The sequence below is a fragment of the Nannobrachium achirus genome (genome assembly GCF_963921795.1).
Source record: "Nannobrachium achirus genome assembly, chromosome: 20".
NCBI classification, from domain to species: domain Eukaryota; kingdom Metazoa; phylum Chordata; class Actinopteri; order Myctophiformes; family Myctophidae; genus Nannobrachium; species Nannobrachium achirus.
The window spans coordinates 34,288,649-34,307,148 of record NC_137827.1 but is presented as its reverse complement, the minus strand read 5'-3'; the positions used below and the strand labels follow the sequence as shown (position 1 = coordinate 34,307,148).

Genomic DNA, 18,500 nt, shown 5'->3' with positions numbered 1-18,500 from the left:
GAGCGCTAATACGAGGTCACAGCAAAGGTCTCCGAGTCTTAAGTCGCTTTCACTCATTCTAAGGGAACAATAAAACATGCTGCAAAATAAGAAGTTGGACGATAGCCGATGCAGATAGATTATTATTGTTGTTGTGTTTTATTCTATTTTTGTTGTTAATTACGCCTTTGTTCTGTGCAAACAAATACATAAATAAAATACAATCATGTGGATCTCGGAATCCAAATGGGAACAGTGTGACTCCAATGTGGATCTCAGACTTCGTACCAAGGTGGATCTTCATAATAGATACCTATTTCCTCCCGCGAGGGAAATTCAGTATTTTCAGCCCAACCCAGCTGATACGCTGCCCACAAGGAGCGCGTGAGCAATTAGGGGTTTAGAGTCTTGCTCAGGGACACACATCGACATTGCTACCCTGGCCTGGAATCGAACCTGGGACAACCATTCAGCTATGCCGCCCCTAAATGTGACCATGTGACCAGACTGTGACATCAGTCATCTTTGATGTCAAAGATGATGTCTTTGATATCAAAGACTCAGGTTTCAGAGCCCCTTTTACTTCCAATATAAAACATTTGTGGCCTACAACAAATGTGAAGAACTGTGGCACTGATCGATCAAGCCGTTTGTGAGATTAGCTCCGGAAGCTTTTTGTCCACAGACACACAGGCTAAGACATCCTGCAGGAGAAGACACACCGTAAAAAACTGCTTTAAAGTCTTTCAACCCTTCCTACATCACACTGTATGAGCTTCAGTCCAACAAATGTATGGAAGAAACTTTAATAACCTTTGACATGACAAAGATTGTTTACATGAAAGAAAAGCCTTCAAAAGACTTTTTAGCACTTCTATTGTTAAATGTCATATTTGCAGATCGGTCAGTAGAAGTAAACAAGGCAAATTATCAGCTGATACTGATGTACGGCCAATATATGTCGATATGTCTTGTTGCATCGTGTTCATATAGTTACAGCTACACTTAAGTCCTTCCAGACATAAACCCAATTCCCCAAACTGCCCATCATTACACGCCTTGTAAAGCTGAGAGCTGTCAGTCTGGGTGTCTCTCTCAGCCTGTCTCCTGGGGCCTGATTAGTGACCGCAGGCTCCAACAGGTGAGGCCAGAACCGCTGAGCAGGCGTGGGACAACTATGTGAGCCATCCAGCATCTGTTCTACACACACATTGGCCCATAGCTAGCTGGTCTTAGGGAGGCACTTTTCGAGGGGGTCTCATGTTACTTTTGGGCTAAGTGCTCGAACCCAAAAGCTGTACTGGAACACTGTGTCATCAGAAACTAACTAAGTGGAATTTTAAACTGATAGAACCAATGTAGAGTTTTAATGGGTGTGCAATGGAAAAGTAAATTCAAACAAAATGGCATACAGTTTACAGTTTAGGCATTTAGTAGACACTTTAAATCCAAAGCGACTTACAATAAGCAGGTAATACATCAAGATAATATGTCATACATCAATAACAATACAACAAATGCAGAGGAATATCAATCTAGAAAAAAAACATAGGTAGACCACGCACCTAATCAGTAAAAAACTTCTAAAACCTAAAAATGCTATCTAGCTTCATGTGTGGTCATCGAGGGAAGGGGAGTGTTACAGTAGTGCTATGGGTTTAGGTGGAGTCTGAAGAGGTGCATCTTCAGTCCACGGGGGAAGCTAGGGAGTGAATCTGTTGTTCTAAGTGCGACAGGGAGTTTATTCCACAGTTTGGGGGCCAGGAGGGCAAATTGTCTAGGACGAGTGGATTTGTCCTGGGGTTTTTAGCGATGGTTCTGTCAGAATCCCTGTGTTGGCTGATCTGAGTGAACGGGTGGGGTTGTAGGGGTTGATCAGGTTTTGGAGGTATGGAGGAGCCGTACCTTCGGCTGCTCTGAAGGTCAGCATCAGTGTTTTTTATTCAGTGCGGGCCGCAACCGGGCCCGTGACCCAAAAGAGAAATTAGACATTTGCCCGGGACACAAACTAGCCGATCTACGAGCTCACAACGTGTCACTTCATTGTTTTCTAGTTTATGGAATTTCTTTCATTTTTCTTTTTTATTATTATTTTTTCCTTCATGAAATTACTTTCATTACTCCATTATAAAAGTTCACTTCTTTGGGAATGTTTTTGGAAATGTTTTGAAGGAATAATAATTAAAAACAAAATGTAGGAAACCAAAAATTAAGGGACCCATAAAAATGTGTCCACGACCCACAAATGGGTATCTGGGTATCTGTTTACATTCACATTTCAGCAGTGGTGTAATGTAACTAAGTACATTTACTACCAGTACTGTACTTACAGTACAGTAAGTACAATTTAGATTTTTTTACTTTAGGTATTTACAATTTTCAATACTTTTACTTCTACCAAACTACATCTCAGAGGAAAATATTGTACTTTCACTCCACTACAACTACAGTATATGAAGTTTTGATACTTTAAGTATATTTTGATGACGATACTTTTGTACTTTTACTCACTAACCCTAACTTTTCAATTGGGGAATTCTGCAATTCTTCAGGCATTTCTCAGACACCACAACGCAGGGTGACTTAACAGTGAGTGAGCAGGTAGGAAGGAGCTCTGTGTCTGCTTCAGTGGTTCAGCTGCATGTATCCATTTGTATCACTTTGTGAGACACGCGCACGCACGCACACACACACACACACACACACACACACACACACACACACACACACACACACACACACACACACACACACACACACACACACACACACACACACACACACACACACACACACACACACACACACACACCCATGCATGCTCTGCATGACTCACATACACACTAGTACAAACAAGATGGAGTTTGGACATCACTTTCAAACACTGTTGTCAAATAAGGCATAGGTATGCCTTCACCATACTCTCACTTTTCAAATTATGTCAACGTGTATAACGTGGCCTTTATGCATGTTATAAATAACCTAATAACGTTATTAGGGATGCCCCGATCAGGGTTTTTTTGCTCCCGATCCGATACCGATCAAATATTATTGCTTCCGATTAGATCCCGATCTTTCCCGATCCGATCTTTTGGCAAGACATTAAGAAAAAAAAATTCTATTCATTCTATCACTTAGTGCAGCACTGAATCAACAAATTAAAAACAAAGCTTATGAGTAGTGTATAGTGATATAGGCCTACTAGTGCAGTGTTTCTCAATCATTGTGCAGGGGACCTTTGGTGTGGCCTTTGAAATTTGGCAGTGAAGTCACGATTTAAGGACTTTTAAAACCTGTTTAATACCTCAAAAAATAAAATAAAATAGACCATTACAGCATCAAAAATAATCAACAAACTATATAAAAACTGGTAAAACATTGGCCATTTTTAAAGTTGAAACAAAATAAGTTAAGAACCAATTAACCAGTCTGCTTAGTTGACAGTGCAGAGAGACATAATTGCCTTCCTTTGATCCATTAGAAGGGGCCAATTACTACTTATTGGCATCAGCTGCCAGCTGGACAGAGTCTGACACAATCACCTTCCCTCTGCACTGCAGTGCTCTGTCTGTCTCATTTCTCCAAAAGCCCTTGAATATGATTGAAAATGATTAAGGATTACTGTGATTATGGTAAGCTTACATTTCATATCGCATTCACCTTACCTGTAACTTTCAGTACTCCCAGAAAATATTTTTTTGAAAAAAAAAAAAAAAAAAAAAATTTTTTTTCGATATTTTTTTCCCGATCTCCGATCTTATAAAAACGGCCATATCGGCGGCCGATCCGATCACGTGATCGGGATCGGGCAACACTAAACGTTATACATATGGTATATGAGTGCGACCGTAGGTCGCATTTAGTATGAAAACCTGCAGATCATGTGCGTGCGTCACGCCCACCCTTTTGTCCAACTTAAATAACAAACTGCGACGCGAGTCACACTTGAACTCCGTCCTTGTCCCTTTTATGCCCATATATGGAGATCCCTTGCTGAGGTCATCAATATTAAGCCCATATCTGGGAATGCCCATATATGGACATATTGTGTCAGTCTGTTGTTTCAGCGCAAGGTCGCTTCTCGCCCTTAGGGCACATTACTGGTGTCATATACCTTTATAAAAGGTTGAAATCTGCTCTGATTAGGAGAGACAGATGGCATACATCCAACTTGGGATGGTGTGACACATAAGGATGAGTTTATTGACATCACCATCTACAGTTGGGACCAGGATGCAGACTTGCAGCTGCACGCACATCTCTGTGCTTCCACTACGAGATGCCATGTTCAGCCACCGGAAGGCTGATCATGGCTGATTCCCCAAAACCCCATAGAGACTGTTGGATCACACTCAAAGGTGATGAGGACAGCTGGGAGGAGGGCTCTAGACAGTGTCAGGCGGGCCCTCCTACAGGTTTATGGGGGAGGGGTTAGGAAAGGCCCAAAAAGTCAGACTGGCTCTTTTTTTCTTGTTCACTGAATTTAGATACCTCCTGACGTTAGACGTACTGTATCAGTGGGCAGAAATCTCTGATCGGCTGGTTATCCGACACTATGCTAGGCTCTGCTTTGGGGGGGATTGTAATCTCGGAGTCTGTGTCGTGTGTCATGCTTGCACAGATTATTCTGGAGTATATCTTCGGAGCAGGGCCACTTCGCCAAATATGATTCAATATGATTGCAATAACTGGTTTTATCTGGAAGAAAGACATCTTGTAATGCAGAAAACATTTAACATTCAATTTGGCTAGCACACTGGCTGTCATCATATTGCATCGATGCAACAAATCAGGTTGATATTGGTTAACACATTTTAAATAAATACTATATTGGATAATAGGTTGATCGATATATCCTTGATTTAAATGTTTGTTTGTTTTTTTTGTTTTTTTTTACATTTGTTACTCAAACCCCTTTATCAACAAAACAATACATCACCTTGCTGTCAAGGTTACGTCAGCAGTCTAGGCTATTATGAGGAAAATTCAAGCCTGGTGACTTCAGTGTGAGTAAAATCAAGATTTTTCTGGTCTCAAAGCTGTCACCTAATGCCTGCAGAGTGCAGACATGACTGGATGAAAAAGATGGTGGCATGTGTCACTAATTTCCCATGGCGGCATTCCTTTTAATGAGATGAACTCTAAATAGTGTGTAACTAACTTAGGTTTGCTATGCACTACTTTTAGAAAGCAGAAAGGTAGGAAAGGGGTCAACCGACAATAGTTTTACTGTGAAGTATGTATCTGCTTCAAATTCCTCTCAGAGATTCAGATGCTTCTCTCAACTCCATTAACCCCTTGTATTCCAGAGCAGTTTTAGTTGTCTTTGTCCACAAAAGCCAGAGTCCAGTCAAGTCCAGACATTTTTATTAAACTGATGGTTAGACAGTAAAGGTATGCACACGAGGAATGTATGTACTGCCGGGGTTTGCGATTCACCCCTATAGGTCAGTTAAGGACGTGTGAATTCAAAGACAGAGGTCTTCATAAGCACTCAACCATGAATGGGCATTAGTACTGATAGTAAGACATCCAGCTCAGTACTTAGTTGTAAAACGTTGTTGGTGGAAATGCAGAAAGAGATGTAAATAAGAAATAAATAAAGAGATGAATGTACTGGTTACTGTTTACTTACAGAAAAAGTCAAATGCAGGAATATAGTGAATGTAAAAGATATTTGGAATAAATACTCTTTCCACAAAGGCTCAGTAAAGAGAAAACTGATCTGACTTTACATAACGAACCCACTTCACTCACAATGGAAACATTTCTGTGAAGTGGGGAACTTTTAATTGTGGGGACTCATATGAAACATAGATCATGCAAAAGGAGGGGTTAAAAACCCAACGTTAGGAAGGGTTTCTTTTCTCTTATATATCGCACAATGAATGAACTTTTCCCTCACATAACCTCAAGAAAGCATTGCTGAAAAGCAGTTTATGGACTGGCACAGTTAAATACAGATCACCAAGGACCATATGCTGCAAGTCAAAGCTCAGCTCACATCTCTCTGTATCCAGACAGGACTGTTAAAAAGAACCCGATCCAAACAAATCCTGTCATTTAAATAAATGTTTATACGTACAAAGTTGAACTCAGTGACCTTTCTGCAAGGCTTCCTTGCTGGGCGATCTGGCTGGCCTGAGTCAAATGATAGAGCACGTTCGCCCCTCTGGCCTTCTGTGGCTTATGGAAGAAATTAATCTAATTTGGGAGTGTATACGTCCAGTATTAGCTTAACACAGCTGAAATAGAATACCTTCAAGTGGAAGACGGCTCACTTTACAAATTCCTCTACGTTATTATAGTAGCCACGGACAGGCCACGCAGTGACAGTATGTTGTTTTAATCTTTATCCAATACCACAAATTAGATCATTAAAGGCTTAATGAATAAAACATTGTTTTAAACCATTTGTGCATTCAACCTTTATTTAATTTCTCGAAAAGATCAATTGAGGGAGATCCTCATTTACAATGATGCCGAGATTACAAACAGAATAGTATGTTAGAGTATGTTAGTAAAATAATATAACTAGCACATCAGCATTGGTTGGCGGTGGTCTCAAGAATAGTTTTTTAACTGAAATAAGTACACTTTACATTATCTCTCTGCAGAGTAAGATCCTTGTGTGTTATAACTCTAAGGGGTAATTCAGGCTACTGCAGAGAATACATTCAACAGGACTCCACAAAATTTAAAAAATGCTTAATTTATGCATGTCACGTGTGGAGAATAGCAGAATCTACAAGCTCACAGCTTGTTGTTTAGATCTGGTATTGTCGGCGTGTGACACCACCACAAGACAAAGTATATACTGTATGTTAAATACTACTCTAAAGGACTGGTTGTCTAGGATTAGGACCCGCCACAGTGGTGTCCGGTAAGAACTTAACCGAAATGTCAACCCTCATGCTTATGAGATATCTGGGTTGTAAGGCCAGATATCCCAACTCGTACAAAAGGCTTTGGAGCTCCTGCTCGCATCTAAACACGGGAAGCGATAATCACCCTTTATATAGCGCTCATCTGTGTACTTTGTGACATCAACTCGTCATGCTGATGTCAGCAGCTAGAGGTCTTTGTTGCGGACAAAGACCTATCTCATCCACGTCCAAATAAGGAGTTTGTAAGGTCAGACTTAGTGAGCTGCGTCGGGTATCTCCATATATGGGAATATCTCCACATATGGAGTACCAATACTCAGTGGCTAACTATCAACTGCCCACGTGACGTGAAGGTGAGTGAGGGTCTTCGTAACACTGTATATCGGACTCAAAGCCGTTTCGACTCAAAGTGTTTGGTCTGAACTATAAGAGTTCAACTATGACCCAGAAAACACATGGTTATCCACAATAAAATCCCTCCTGACTGGGATGCTCTCCTATCCCCCTCTCCCTCCCCAATCCCCATCTACAGTAATTCTCCACAGGCAGGCCAGCTCTAGGCTGTATACCAGCTGACGTTCCTACTAGACCAGACGGACAACACACACACACACACACGCACACGCACACACACACACACACACACACACACACACACACACACACACACACACACACACACACACACGTATAAATCCTTGAAGCCAAATGGCGTTCTTCCTTTTAACACACAAAGCAAGTGGGGCATCTCTCTCACTCTCTTACTGTCTCTCTGTCTTTCCTCACACTCAAGACTGTGGAGATAAATGCCATGTCACACACACAACCACGTCAACGGCTTCTTCTTTCTTTTTTTTCTCTTTCTTTCTTCCCCCTCATGTTTTTCCATACCAAAGTGGGTCAATGCGTTAAACAGTCCTAACTTGGCAAGAAGGGAGATGAGGAGCGTGAAGGACTCTTTCCAAACAGCAATAACATGACGGAACAGTAGTCACTCAGCACCCCCAGAAAAACACACTCGGGCCTCTGCTCAAACACTCTAACACTGTACTACACACACAGTAAACTCTTGCTAGTGTACAAAATGTAACCCAAATCCATTTTGGTTACATTTTGCACATTCTCAGAGGTACAAACTGATCAATTGACACAGATTTTACTGTGCACTCTCACTTGCTGTGTACGTGCATGCATGCATGCATGCATGCGTCTGATAGGGGACTGGAGAGAGAGCCAAATAAAAGAGAAATAGAGAGGAGACAACGAGAACTAAAGAGAAGGTGAGAGATTGACTGACTGACAAAATTACTGATTAAATGACTGACTGACTGACTGACTAACTGACTGACTGACTGACTGACTGACTGACTGATTGAGGGATACAAGTGAAAGCCATAATGTACCTTGAAGCTGAAATAAATCAAATCAATTTTATATTGAATGCAACAATGACAGAAGTACCAATGCTCCCAAAAAGCAGGCCTAAAATGCGTTCTGCTGCGGTATACACCCACCAGCGCACTGTTTATGTTTTTGCGGTCCCTCAAAGAGCGCCACCCCTCTGTGTATTTCCTATTGTACAACCAGGGAACACCAGTGTGTGTGTGTGGGGACTGGGGAGGGGGGGGCGAATGTACACTTGCATGTGAGGCCTGGGCTTCAAGGTGAAGAGAATGGAGGCCTGACAGGCAGAGCACAGCATAACAGAACCTGCCAGAGGACACAGCAGGGAGCCATCTTCATCTTATCAACCACTGGCCAATGTTTGGTCTCCAAACATCCTGCTGACCGCCTTAACGAACCAGCAGACTCACAGAAACACAGCCAACGACAGAGAGCAGAACACATGGTGCACTAACAAAATACTGTATGTATGCACCAATGGCTACAAACCTAACAAGATGTATGAGGAATAATAGTGGCGCTATGCAGCCATTGACACTAAGGCTTGCCCACCTGCCCCCGGCAGGTAAATAAAACTTTCGGGCAGTTTGCTTTCAGGTTGCCTGACCGGGCAAGTGCTCATTTGAGAGGAGACACAACCGTCTATAAACATGATACGAGATATCTGTCTAAACACTTGAACGTGGCCAGCAAGCTGTCTTCTGGTCTGTGGAATGTAAAATAAGAGCACTGTTGACCTATAAAGTGCTGTTTTTACTGTTGCTTAAAAATATAAAATAACAAGTGTGAAACCATAGACATATTCAATCATTCATAGCTATGTAGGTATTTGGTATTTGTATTTGGAGGTATTGAGGTATGACATTTTTTAGCGCACAGCCCCAGAAAGTAAAGAAAAAATGAGGGGTAATGAAAATCGTACCTATCATTTTATAATGGACGATTTACTTTTCGGGCAAGAACATGACCTGTACTTGCCCGACGGGCAAGTGCCTCTGATACCTTAGTGTCAACCCCTGTATAGGGTTCATGTAGTTAATGCATTTCACAAATAAAACATATAGAGCAGTGTTTCTCTAACTTTCAAATGTCAAGGTCTCCCCTTAACTCTGGCAGTCTACAACAGGTTCATTTGGTTCCATTTGTACACTGCCAGTTTTACAGACTTGCATAGGTCAATTTAGACCCCCCTAAAAGGAACCCACAGAGTCCCTGGAATCCACTTTAGAGAACCACTTCTATTCGACAGGCTACAGTGACAGGTAGAGCACCCAAATTCACCATGCTACTTTGACTCTTTTAAAATGTATATTACTAGCCCTTACCCGTTCAAAGATATGAGCTCCGAAATGATGTGCAGTGTGTGGGTTATGGGATGTGCACTGTGCACACAGTATATGAGGGATGGAAAGTAACTTTAACTGGTGCTTGCATGCTAATATGTAGGAGCATCAATGTAAGAAATACCCGTTCCATTTAACGGCTACAGAGATACTGTGTACCGATCTGCATGTTTTTTGGACAACATCTGTAACAGGGCCAGAACCCCCCCCCCCCCCCCCCCCCCGCCCGCCCGCCTGCCCGCCTGCACACACACACACTTCCCCCCCCCCCCCCGTGTGTGTGTGTGTGTGTGTGTGTGTGTGTGTGTGTGTGTGTGTGTGTGTGTGTGTGTTTGTGTGTGATTGTGTGTGATTGTGCATGGCCTGAACAGCGCCCCTCCCTTAACATGTGTGGTCACAAAAGGTACTGTAGGCTAAATAGATATAGATACACCATAAAAATGATAATATCCAGCATACGATTTGTGAAAGTGACAAACGGGCTTCACAGTTATGTTAGGTGTGTTCATATGCTAATGGTGATGCGATTTCAGAGCAATTGCTCCAGCCACTGAGGAGAAACGCTGTTTCAGACAGACAGACAGACACTCACTCAGACAGACAGACAGACACTCACTCAGACATTCGCAAAATTATAGTATAGATATGTTTAAAGTCAGTTGTGTTTAAAGTTCATACACACAGCTAAATCATCTGCAGGCCTCCAAACAATGGTTGCCGTTGCAGTAGCTAGTAGTGTGGAAAAGCTCACCAGCCACCGTCACAATTTACACAGCAATCTGCTCGTGCCTGGTCTTAATTTCCTGAAGGGAAATACCAGGACTGATGAGCATACTGTTGAATATTCAATTTGGCCCAAAACTGAAGCAAGCAACAGTGGTGTAAAGCAGGGGTCAGGGGGTCCGGGACCCCTAGGGGGTCCTCAGAGTTACTACAGGGGGTCCTCCAAATCTTCCAATCCTTTTTATATTAACAACTTGAATCCTAGTGTCCATATTCTGAGAACTGTAGACAAAAATAGCAGATCTACAAGCTCACAACGCCTCGCTCTGCGAGGCGCTGTGAACTTGTAGATCGGCTATTTTCGGCAAAGAGGTTTGATGAAGAGGCGAAAAAGAGCCGACTAAGTATAGAGTGAAAGGCCAAGTTTATTAGGTAATGACCGTTTTCAGAGAGACCACGTGACCTACTGTATCATACTATTATAATTTCGGGGCGTGTCAGCGGGCCTTTAAGTAAAAATGAGTACTTTTTTCCACCACTGGCAAGCGCCCTGATGATACATGGTGAGACATTTACCACAAAAGATAAACAAAGTAATCTGTCTTCACACAAACACCTGTATTTGTACTTACTCACATGTGGTAGTAGTTTACTCAAGTACCGCCAAGTCTGACTGCTATTCTTTGGTAGTTACTCAGAGGTCAACGGAACCAGAAAACTTCTGGAGGCAAAAAATAAAATCACTGGCAGACCGCAGACGGGTAAAAGAGAGAGGAGAAGAAAAAAACGAACGTGTCGATCATAAAATCTGAAATGCTTCTGTCCGTTTTGACACAACAAAGCAGATGACCCGTCATCACAGCATGAAAAGTACCCCACACTATGTCAAAGATCAGTAGCATTGATTAAAGTATATAATTAAGTAATTTATGGCCAGATCAACCTCAAGTGAAACTGTCAGGTTGAATGTGACATGAGCTCACACATTTAATGGAAGTATTATTCTGGCCATAAGTTTCTGTGTGCGGTCTCTCTTTCCCAGAGAGTACCCCCCCCCCCCCCCCCGTCTCTCTCTCTCTCTCTCTCTCTCTCGCTATCTCTCTCTTTCTCTCTCTCTATGTCTCTCACCTTTTCCGCCAACAGCTCTCGGATTTTCCCTGCTTGGAGACGGAACCTCAGCAGCTGCATCTCCAAAGCAACGCAGCGCTTCTGCCAATCAACGCTGGCCGCGCCGACGGCTTCCGTCCCGCCACTCTCCAAGACGTCTGCCATGGCGATGGCCGAAGCGGTTGGAACCCCTTTTGAGTTCTGTCTCTGACCTCACGCTGGTCCTAAACAAACACAAGGGGATAAGATAACCCTGGTCAAGACAATATATAATGATTACATGGCATGCAAGAAACTTAAGACAGTTTTAGTTTTGTGGTATTGCTTAGAGGCAGCCATATTGTAAAGAATTTGGGCCCCTTCCTTACTTCCTACACAGGTGTTACCAATGATTCTAACGAAGGCAGAGCCTTCATTCCATTTAGTGTAGTGGTTCTCAAACATTTTGATTTCAAGGACCACCGTAACTCTGAGCGTGTACAAATGGAACCAAATGGACCTGTACGGGTCAATTTGGTTACATTTGTACTCTCTCAGAGCCAGGGTTTCCTGCAGCACTTTACAAAAAACCCCCCCACCCCCCCAAGGGTATAAAAAAAAAAAAAAAAAAAAAAAAAAAAAAATTTTTTTTTTTTTTTTCAAAAAAGCTTTTTGGACCTCCAACAATGTACTAGGCATGATCGCGATCGCGAAATTGCATGTTTAACCCCCATACCAACCCTATCTTTCAAACATGGCAGCCATGTTTGTTTACATTTGAAGAAAACATAAGGGCTGGTGAATGCCTGAACGGATTTCCAAGCGAATTTTTTTGTTTGAAAGCTGTGAAAAGCGTGTACATGCATAGTGCATCATCTGTGCACGAATTCGTACACCAGCGTGCACACTATTTTTTTAACCCTTTGGTGGCGAACCGGCAATATAAGTTATTCAATGTTGAATAAATGTGGATGATAGCATGTAGTTGTGTTTTCCGTCATCATGGGCACATTCATGTGTTTTTTATAGGGCAAAAATAAGAATTAATCTATCTATAAATGCGACAAATCTCTGTCTGTCTGTCTGTTTGTTTGTAATCCGCGTATCTCGAGAACCGTTCGTCCCACCGGCTTCAGATTCGGCACGCGCGTTCCCCGCCGCCGCGCGGAGTGCAGTGCCAGGCCTCGACCCGACCCGACTCGCGGTTTTCCGAAACCGGCGCGAAACGTTCGGAATCTCCTTATGCGGAGCTGATTGTTGACATCAGGCTGTTCCGGAGGAAATCGGCGCAAGCGCTGAGTCATTGTGACATCACTTCATAAAAGGCTCTGACATCACGTACGCCACATGAGTCAACACAAAATCTCTGTGAATGTGTATGTATGTATGTAATCCGCGTATCTCGAGAACCCTTCTTCCCACCGGCACGCGCGTTCTCCAGATATGGGCATAAAGTCTGACATCAGAGTTTTCCGCAACCGGTACTGTGTGTGCAGAGATCTTCATATATGGGCATAAGTGGACAAAGACAAACAGATGGTCAAAACGGGTCCTATGACAACAGGTATATTGGGGTTTGCATTAAAGGGTGGGGACAAAGGCTAACAGATGGTCAACCGGTACTGTGTGTGCAGAGATCTCCATATATGGGCATAAGGGGACAAAGGCAAACAGATGGTCAAAACGGGTCCTATGACAACAGGTATATTGGGGTTTGCATTAAAGGGTGGGGACAAAGGCTAACAGATGGTCAAAACGGGTCCTATGACAACAGGTATATTGGGGTTTGCATTAAAGGGTGGGGCATTCATGGGGTCCGCTCCAAAAAAGAAAATAAAAGAGACAAAGACAAACATAAGACAAGCGACAAAGCGTGGGACTGGGAGGATGACTTGAATGATGCAGATTTAAGCAGGCTGTGTATTCTGCTTAAAGAAGAAACAAACAAAAAGCGACAGAGATCTCATATATGGGCATAAAATGGACGCAGATAAACAGATATCTCCATATACGGGCATAAAGGGACACAGACAGACAGATACAGAGATCTCCATATATGGGCATAAATAAGCAGGCTGTGTATTCTGCTTAAAGAAGAAACAAACAAAAAGCGACAGAGATCTCATATATGGGCATAAAATGGACGCAGATAAACAGATATCTCCATATACGGGCATAAAGGGACACAGACAGACAGATACAGAGATCTCCATATATGGGCATAAAATAGACAGATATCTCCATATATGGGCATATGGGCATAAAATGGACTCAGAACTATATCTGCAGTGATCTCCATATATGGACATAAAATGGACGCCGACAGACAGACAGATACAGATATCTCCATATATGGGCATAAATGGACACAGGCAAACAGATGGTCAAAACGGGTCCTATGACAACAGGTATAATGGGGTTTGCATTAAAGGGCGGGGCATTCATTCCCTATTTACATCGTTCCCGAGTTGGCCAGGTCACCGACTAGACGCTGGGCCGGCCGAAGGGCGGCCCAGCTTCTAGTCTATCTATAAATGCGACAAATCTCTGTCTGTCTGTCTGTTTGTTTGTAATCCGCGTATCTCGAGAACCGTTCGTCCCACCGGCTTCAGATTCGGCACGCGCGTTCCCCGCCGCCGCGCGGAGTGCAGTGCCGGGCCTCGACCCGACCCGACTCGCGGTTTTCCGAAACCGGCGCGAAACGTTCGGAATCTCCTTATGCGGAGCTGATTGTTGACATCAGGCTGTTCCGGAGGAAATCGGCGCAAGCGCTGAGTCATTGTGACATCACTTCATAAAAGGCTCTGACATCACGTACGCCACATGAGTCAACACAAAATCTCTGTGAATGTGTATGTATGTATGTAATCCGCGTATCTCGAGAACCCTTCTTCCCACCGGCACGCGCGTTCTCCAGATATGGGCATAAAGTCTGACATCAGAGTTTTCCGCAACCGGTACTGTGTGTGCAGAGATCTTCATATATGGGCATAAGTGGACAAAGACAAACAGATGGTCAAAACGGGTCCTATGACAACAGGTATATTGGGGTTTGCATTAAAGGCTGGGGCATTCATGGGGTTTGCATTAAAGGGTGGGGCATTCATTCCCTATTTCAAATTCGGCACGTGCGTTCCCCACCGCAGCAGGTAGTGCAGTGCTCGGCCTCGACCCGACCCGATACACGATTTTCTGGAACCAGCACGAAAGGTTCGGATTCTGATGTCTGACATCAGGATTTTCTGGAACTGGCACTGTATGGGCATAAAGTCTGACATCAGAGTTTTCCGCAACCGGTACTGTGTGTGCAGAGATCTTCATATATGGGCATAAGTGGACAAAGACAAACAGATGGTCAAAACGGGTCCTATGACAACAGGTATATTGGGGTTTGCATTAAAGGCTGGGGCATTCATGGGGTTTGCATTAAAGGGTGGGGCATTCATTCCCTATTTCAAATTCGGCACGTGCGTTCCCCACCGCAGCAGGTAGTGCAGTGCTCGGCCTCGACCCGACCCGATACACGATTTTCTGGAACCAGCACGAAAGGTTCGGATTCTGATGTCTGACATCAGGATTTTCTGGAACTGGCACTGTGTCTGCATAGATCTCCATATATGGGCATAAAATGGATGCAGACAGACAAATACAGATATCTCCATATATGGGCATAAATGGACACAGGCAAACAGATGGTCAAAACGGGTCCTATGACAACAGGTATAATGGGGTTTGCATTAAGTTTGTCTCCTCCTCCATCTGTTTGTCTGTGTCCCTTTATTCCCATTATGGAGATCTCTGTATCTGTCTGTGCCTCCGACTGTGTTGCAGACACAGTGCCGGTTCACCCCTTTAATGCAAACCCCATTATACCTGTTGTCATAGGACCCGTTTTGACCATCTGTTTGAAAAAGCGACAGAAATCTCATATATGGGCATAAAATGGACGCAGATAAACATATATCTCCATATATGGCATATATGGGCATACAATGGATGCAGAATCACAAAGATCTCCATATACGGGCATAAAAAGGACACAGACAGACAGATACAGAGATCTCCATATATGGGCATAAAATGGACGCAGATAGACAGATATCTCCATATATGGGCATATATGGGCATAAAATGGACCCAGAACTATAACTGCAGTGATCTCCATATATGGACATAAAATGGACACCGACAGACAGACAGATACAGATATCTCCATATATGGGCATAAATGGACACAGGCAGACAAATGGTCAAAACGGGTCCTATGAAAACAGGTATAATGGGGTTTGCATTAAAGGGCGGGGCATTCATTCCCTATTTACATTGTTCCGAGTTGGCCAGGTCGCCGACTAGACGCTGGGCCGCCCGAAGGGCGGCCCAGCTTCTAGTATTAAAAATTAAGTGAATTAATTACTCGAATTAATTAATTAATTATCAAAAATTTTCTAGATCCCCCCCTGGTCAAGACTTTTTCCTGCAGGAAACCCTGAAAGGGGGACACACATGGCTGTGGACGGCATGCATCAAAACAGCAGCCACACCATGAAGCTGCTACTCAGATTATTGTACCACTTTTGTTTCTCTAAATGCTTCAAGTGAAAATCAATAAACAAAGTAAAAATAAATTTAAAAAAAAGCCGCCCCCAGTATTTTCAATGAACAAATCCACACCGGCGGTATCAGACGCGCGCAGGCGTGCTTTCACGTCTCGCCCGCCGCTCTGATATGCTAGCCTGGCGTTGCCCATACTAATTCCTCACTGCATATCGGATATTAATCTGGACTCACGAGCAGAATTTTCATTTCAAGGGGTGGCTTTAAAAAATGTCTCTGTACACAATTGGTTAGACCAAACCAATGCTGGGCCCTGATTGGTCCCCCACATTTTGGGGGAGAGGAAATGGATTGAATTGAGCGGGGCCAGACCCATATTCGCCAAGGGCACGTTTTTTTGCCCAGGCGGATTGGTTTGGTTCCAGGCTACCGATAGGCCACTTCCAGGCGTTAGCGCGTGGCGAAAGAACATGCACAATATCAGCACCCTGACTCTGTTAGACCAGAATGGAACAGAGCCTTTGTTAGTATCATTGGTAACACCTGTGAAGGAAGCAAGGAAGAGGCCCAATTTCTTTCCAATATGGAGAGCCAATTGGGAGCAATTCTTGGGTTCATTATTTACAATAGGACGGCCATGTTTAATGGGAGAGGCCATCTGGGAAAACAAAAGGTCACACCTTGGCCTGAGCCTGACACTTAACCCCTAACTGCTCTCCCTGCTGCTGCCCCCGCAGCACCAACTGCTCCTACATAGCGAGGATGGGTTGAATGCAGGGAACAAATGTACAGTGACAAAATAAATACCCCAAAGGAGTGGGGTCTATATTAAAAAATCACACCCATTGTGAAGTGAGCGGTGGTCGTGCTTGCATAACGTCTTCAGACTAGGATTTGAGTCTAGGATGTACAGGCTATGCTACACACACACGTTTTGCTATGGCAAAACGCTGAGGGAAAAGGCTACAGACATACGACATATGACATCACTAGACAAACATGATGCTACGTACACACATTTTCTATGGCAAAACGCTGAGGAAAAAGGCTACAGACACACGCACAGCAACTTATAGGAGCGGTTTGCACCGCTCAAAAAAGAATGGCTTGGTAAGGGGGACTGCACTTTTTAACTAGCCTACTGTATATGCATTTCACTTTTGTACAGTATTTCATTTTGATTGTATACCAGACTATCCTGCAAACGAGAGCCTGGTATGTGCGTTTTCTTCTTTTAAATCAAGTTCATCCATCTAGACAGGATAATAAGATGCTGACAACGGAACCCAACAAACAGCACACATGGTCGACTCGACAATGAGACGTAAGAACAACAGCAGCCGTCAAGGATGGCAGATGCCGGGGCGATGGCATCCCAGCTTGTGGTTTCATATAGTGCAGTGTGTGCAACGATGGGGCAGTGAGACTCTGAAGGGCTCTTCACACTGACCACGCGCTTCCCATGACTCACACTGGAAACGTGAGTAGAGCAAACACTCACAATGACTTCATGATGACACAGTTGAATAAAAGCTTCCTGTCACTTTCAGTCGCTCTCTCTCTCTCTCTCTGCCAAACTACTACTACACCCACCCACACACCCACGCAACGCACATGCGCGCCCGCGCGCACACACACACGCACGCACGCACGCACACACACACACCAAAAGAAAACATACAGTATGTGCAACTCACACAAATGCACACTGCTCCTAACAGTAAGGATGGGTAAATGCAGAGGACTAATTTCACATATTTGCATGGTACACAATATACAGTATACAGTGTGTGTGTGTGTGTGTGTGTGTGTGTGTGTGTGTGTGTGTGTGTGTGTGTGTGTGTGTGTGTGTGTGTGTGTGTGTGTGTGAGTGAGTGAGTGAGTGTGTCTGTGTGTCCTGGGGCTAAAGCCATTCTACACACGGAGGACTGGAGGTCGTCCTGTGCTTTCTAGCCATATTACCTACTAACCCAATCCCTGGACCCTGACCGTCCCACCCCCACCCGCCCTCTTGCCTCCCCCACCCACAAATCTCCAGCCATGCAATCCCTTCTTAATTACAGGGCAGGAGTGAAACAGGATCTAGCTGGCACAATAGCGCCTTTCTGCATGACAGTTCCATCACAGCAGAAGAGAGAGAGAGGGGGCTCTCCTAGGCAAAAAGAAAGGAGGAAAGAATGTGTGAGAATGAATGGGACAGAGTGCTGAATGTGGGAAAAACTGGGGCGCTGAAGTTATTTTTACCTGCGAGGGATTGACCGGTGGCCATTTTTCTCGGGCCCGGATACTCATTCACAAAGGTCTCCAGGCCCTATTGTGTCAATAAAAACCTGATTAGCCTGAGATAAAAGGAGCCATAACAAACAGCTTTGAGGGCCTATTGCCTCTGTTATGTGGTGGACACACTAATGAGGTTGAGGTGACTGTTGTGTACCAAGATTTGTCAATCAGGGGAAAGCAGTGAAAACGAATGGCTGCAGGGGAGTTGTTTAGGGACCAAGAGAACAATTACAATTCAGGCATG

The 18,500-nt window shown here is 43.8% G+C and overlaps 2 protein-coding genes across 3 annotated transcripts in view; one reads left to right on the top strand and one right to left on the bottom strand.

The window, feature by feature from the left end:
- plekhh1 (pleckstrin homology domain containing, family H (with MyTH4 domain) member 1) overlaps positions 1-18,500 on the bottom strand; it is a 62,504-nt gene that overhangs the window by 37,545 nt on the left and 6,459 nt on the right. The window contains exons 1-2 of one of the 2 annotated variants that reach the window (XM_080750555.1): positions 18,221-18,249; positions 11,465-11,667 (exon numbers count right to left, since the gene is read on the bottom strand). In XM_080750555.1, coding sequence (XP_080606681.1) covers positions 11,465-11,608 — 144 coding nt within the window. In that variant the 5' untranslated portion in view covers positions 11,609-11,667; positions 18,221-18,249. Of the gene's footprint in view, positions 1-11,464; positions 11,668-18,220; positions 18,250-18,500 lie in introns of those variants that run through there. The other variant, XM_080750554.1, reaches the window with a different exon arrangement.
- LOC308306095 (beta-1,3-galactosyl-O-glycosyl-glycoprotein beta-1,6-N-acetylglucosaminyltransferase 3-like) overlaps positions 17,389-18,500 on the top strand; it is a gene marked incomplete at both ends in the record, with an annotated part of 62,405 nt that continues 61,293 nt past the window's right edge. The window contains one exon of the mRNA XM_080750994.1: positions 17,389-17,396. Coding sequence (XP_080607120.1) covers positions 17,389-17,396 — 8 coding nt within the window. The remainder of the gene's footprint in view (positions 17,397-18,500) is intronic.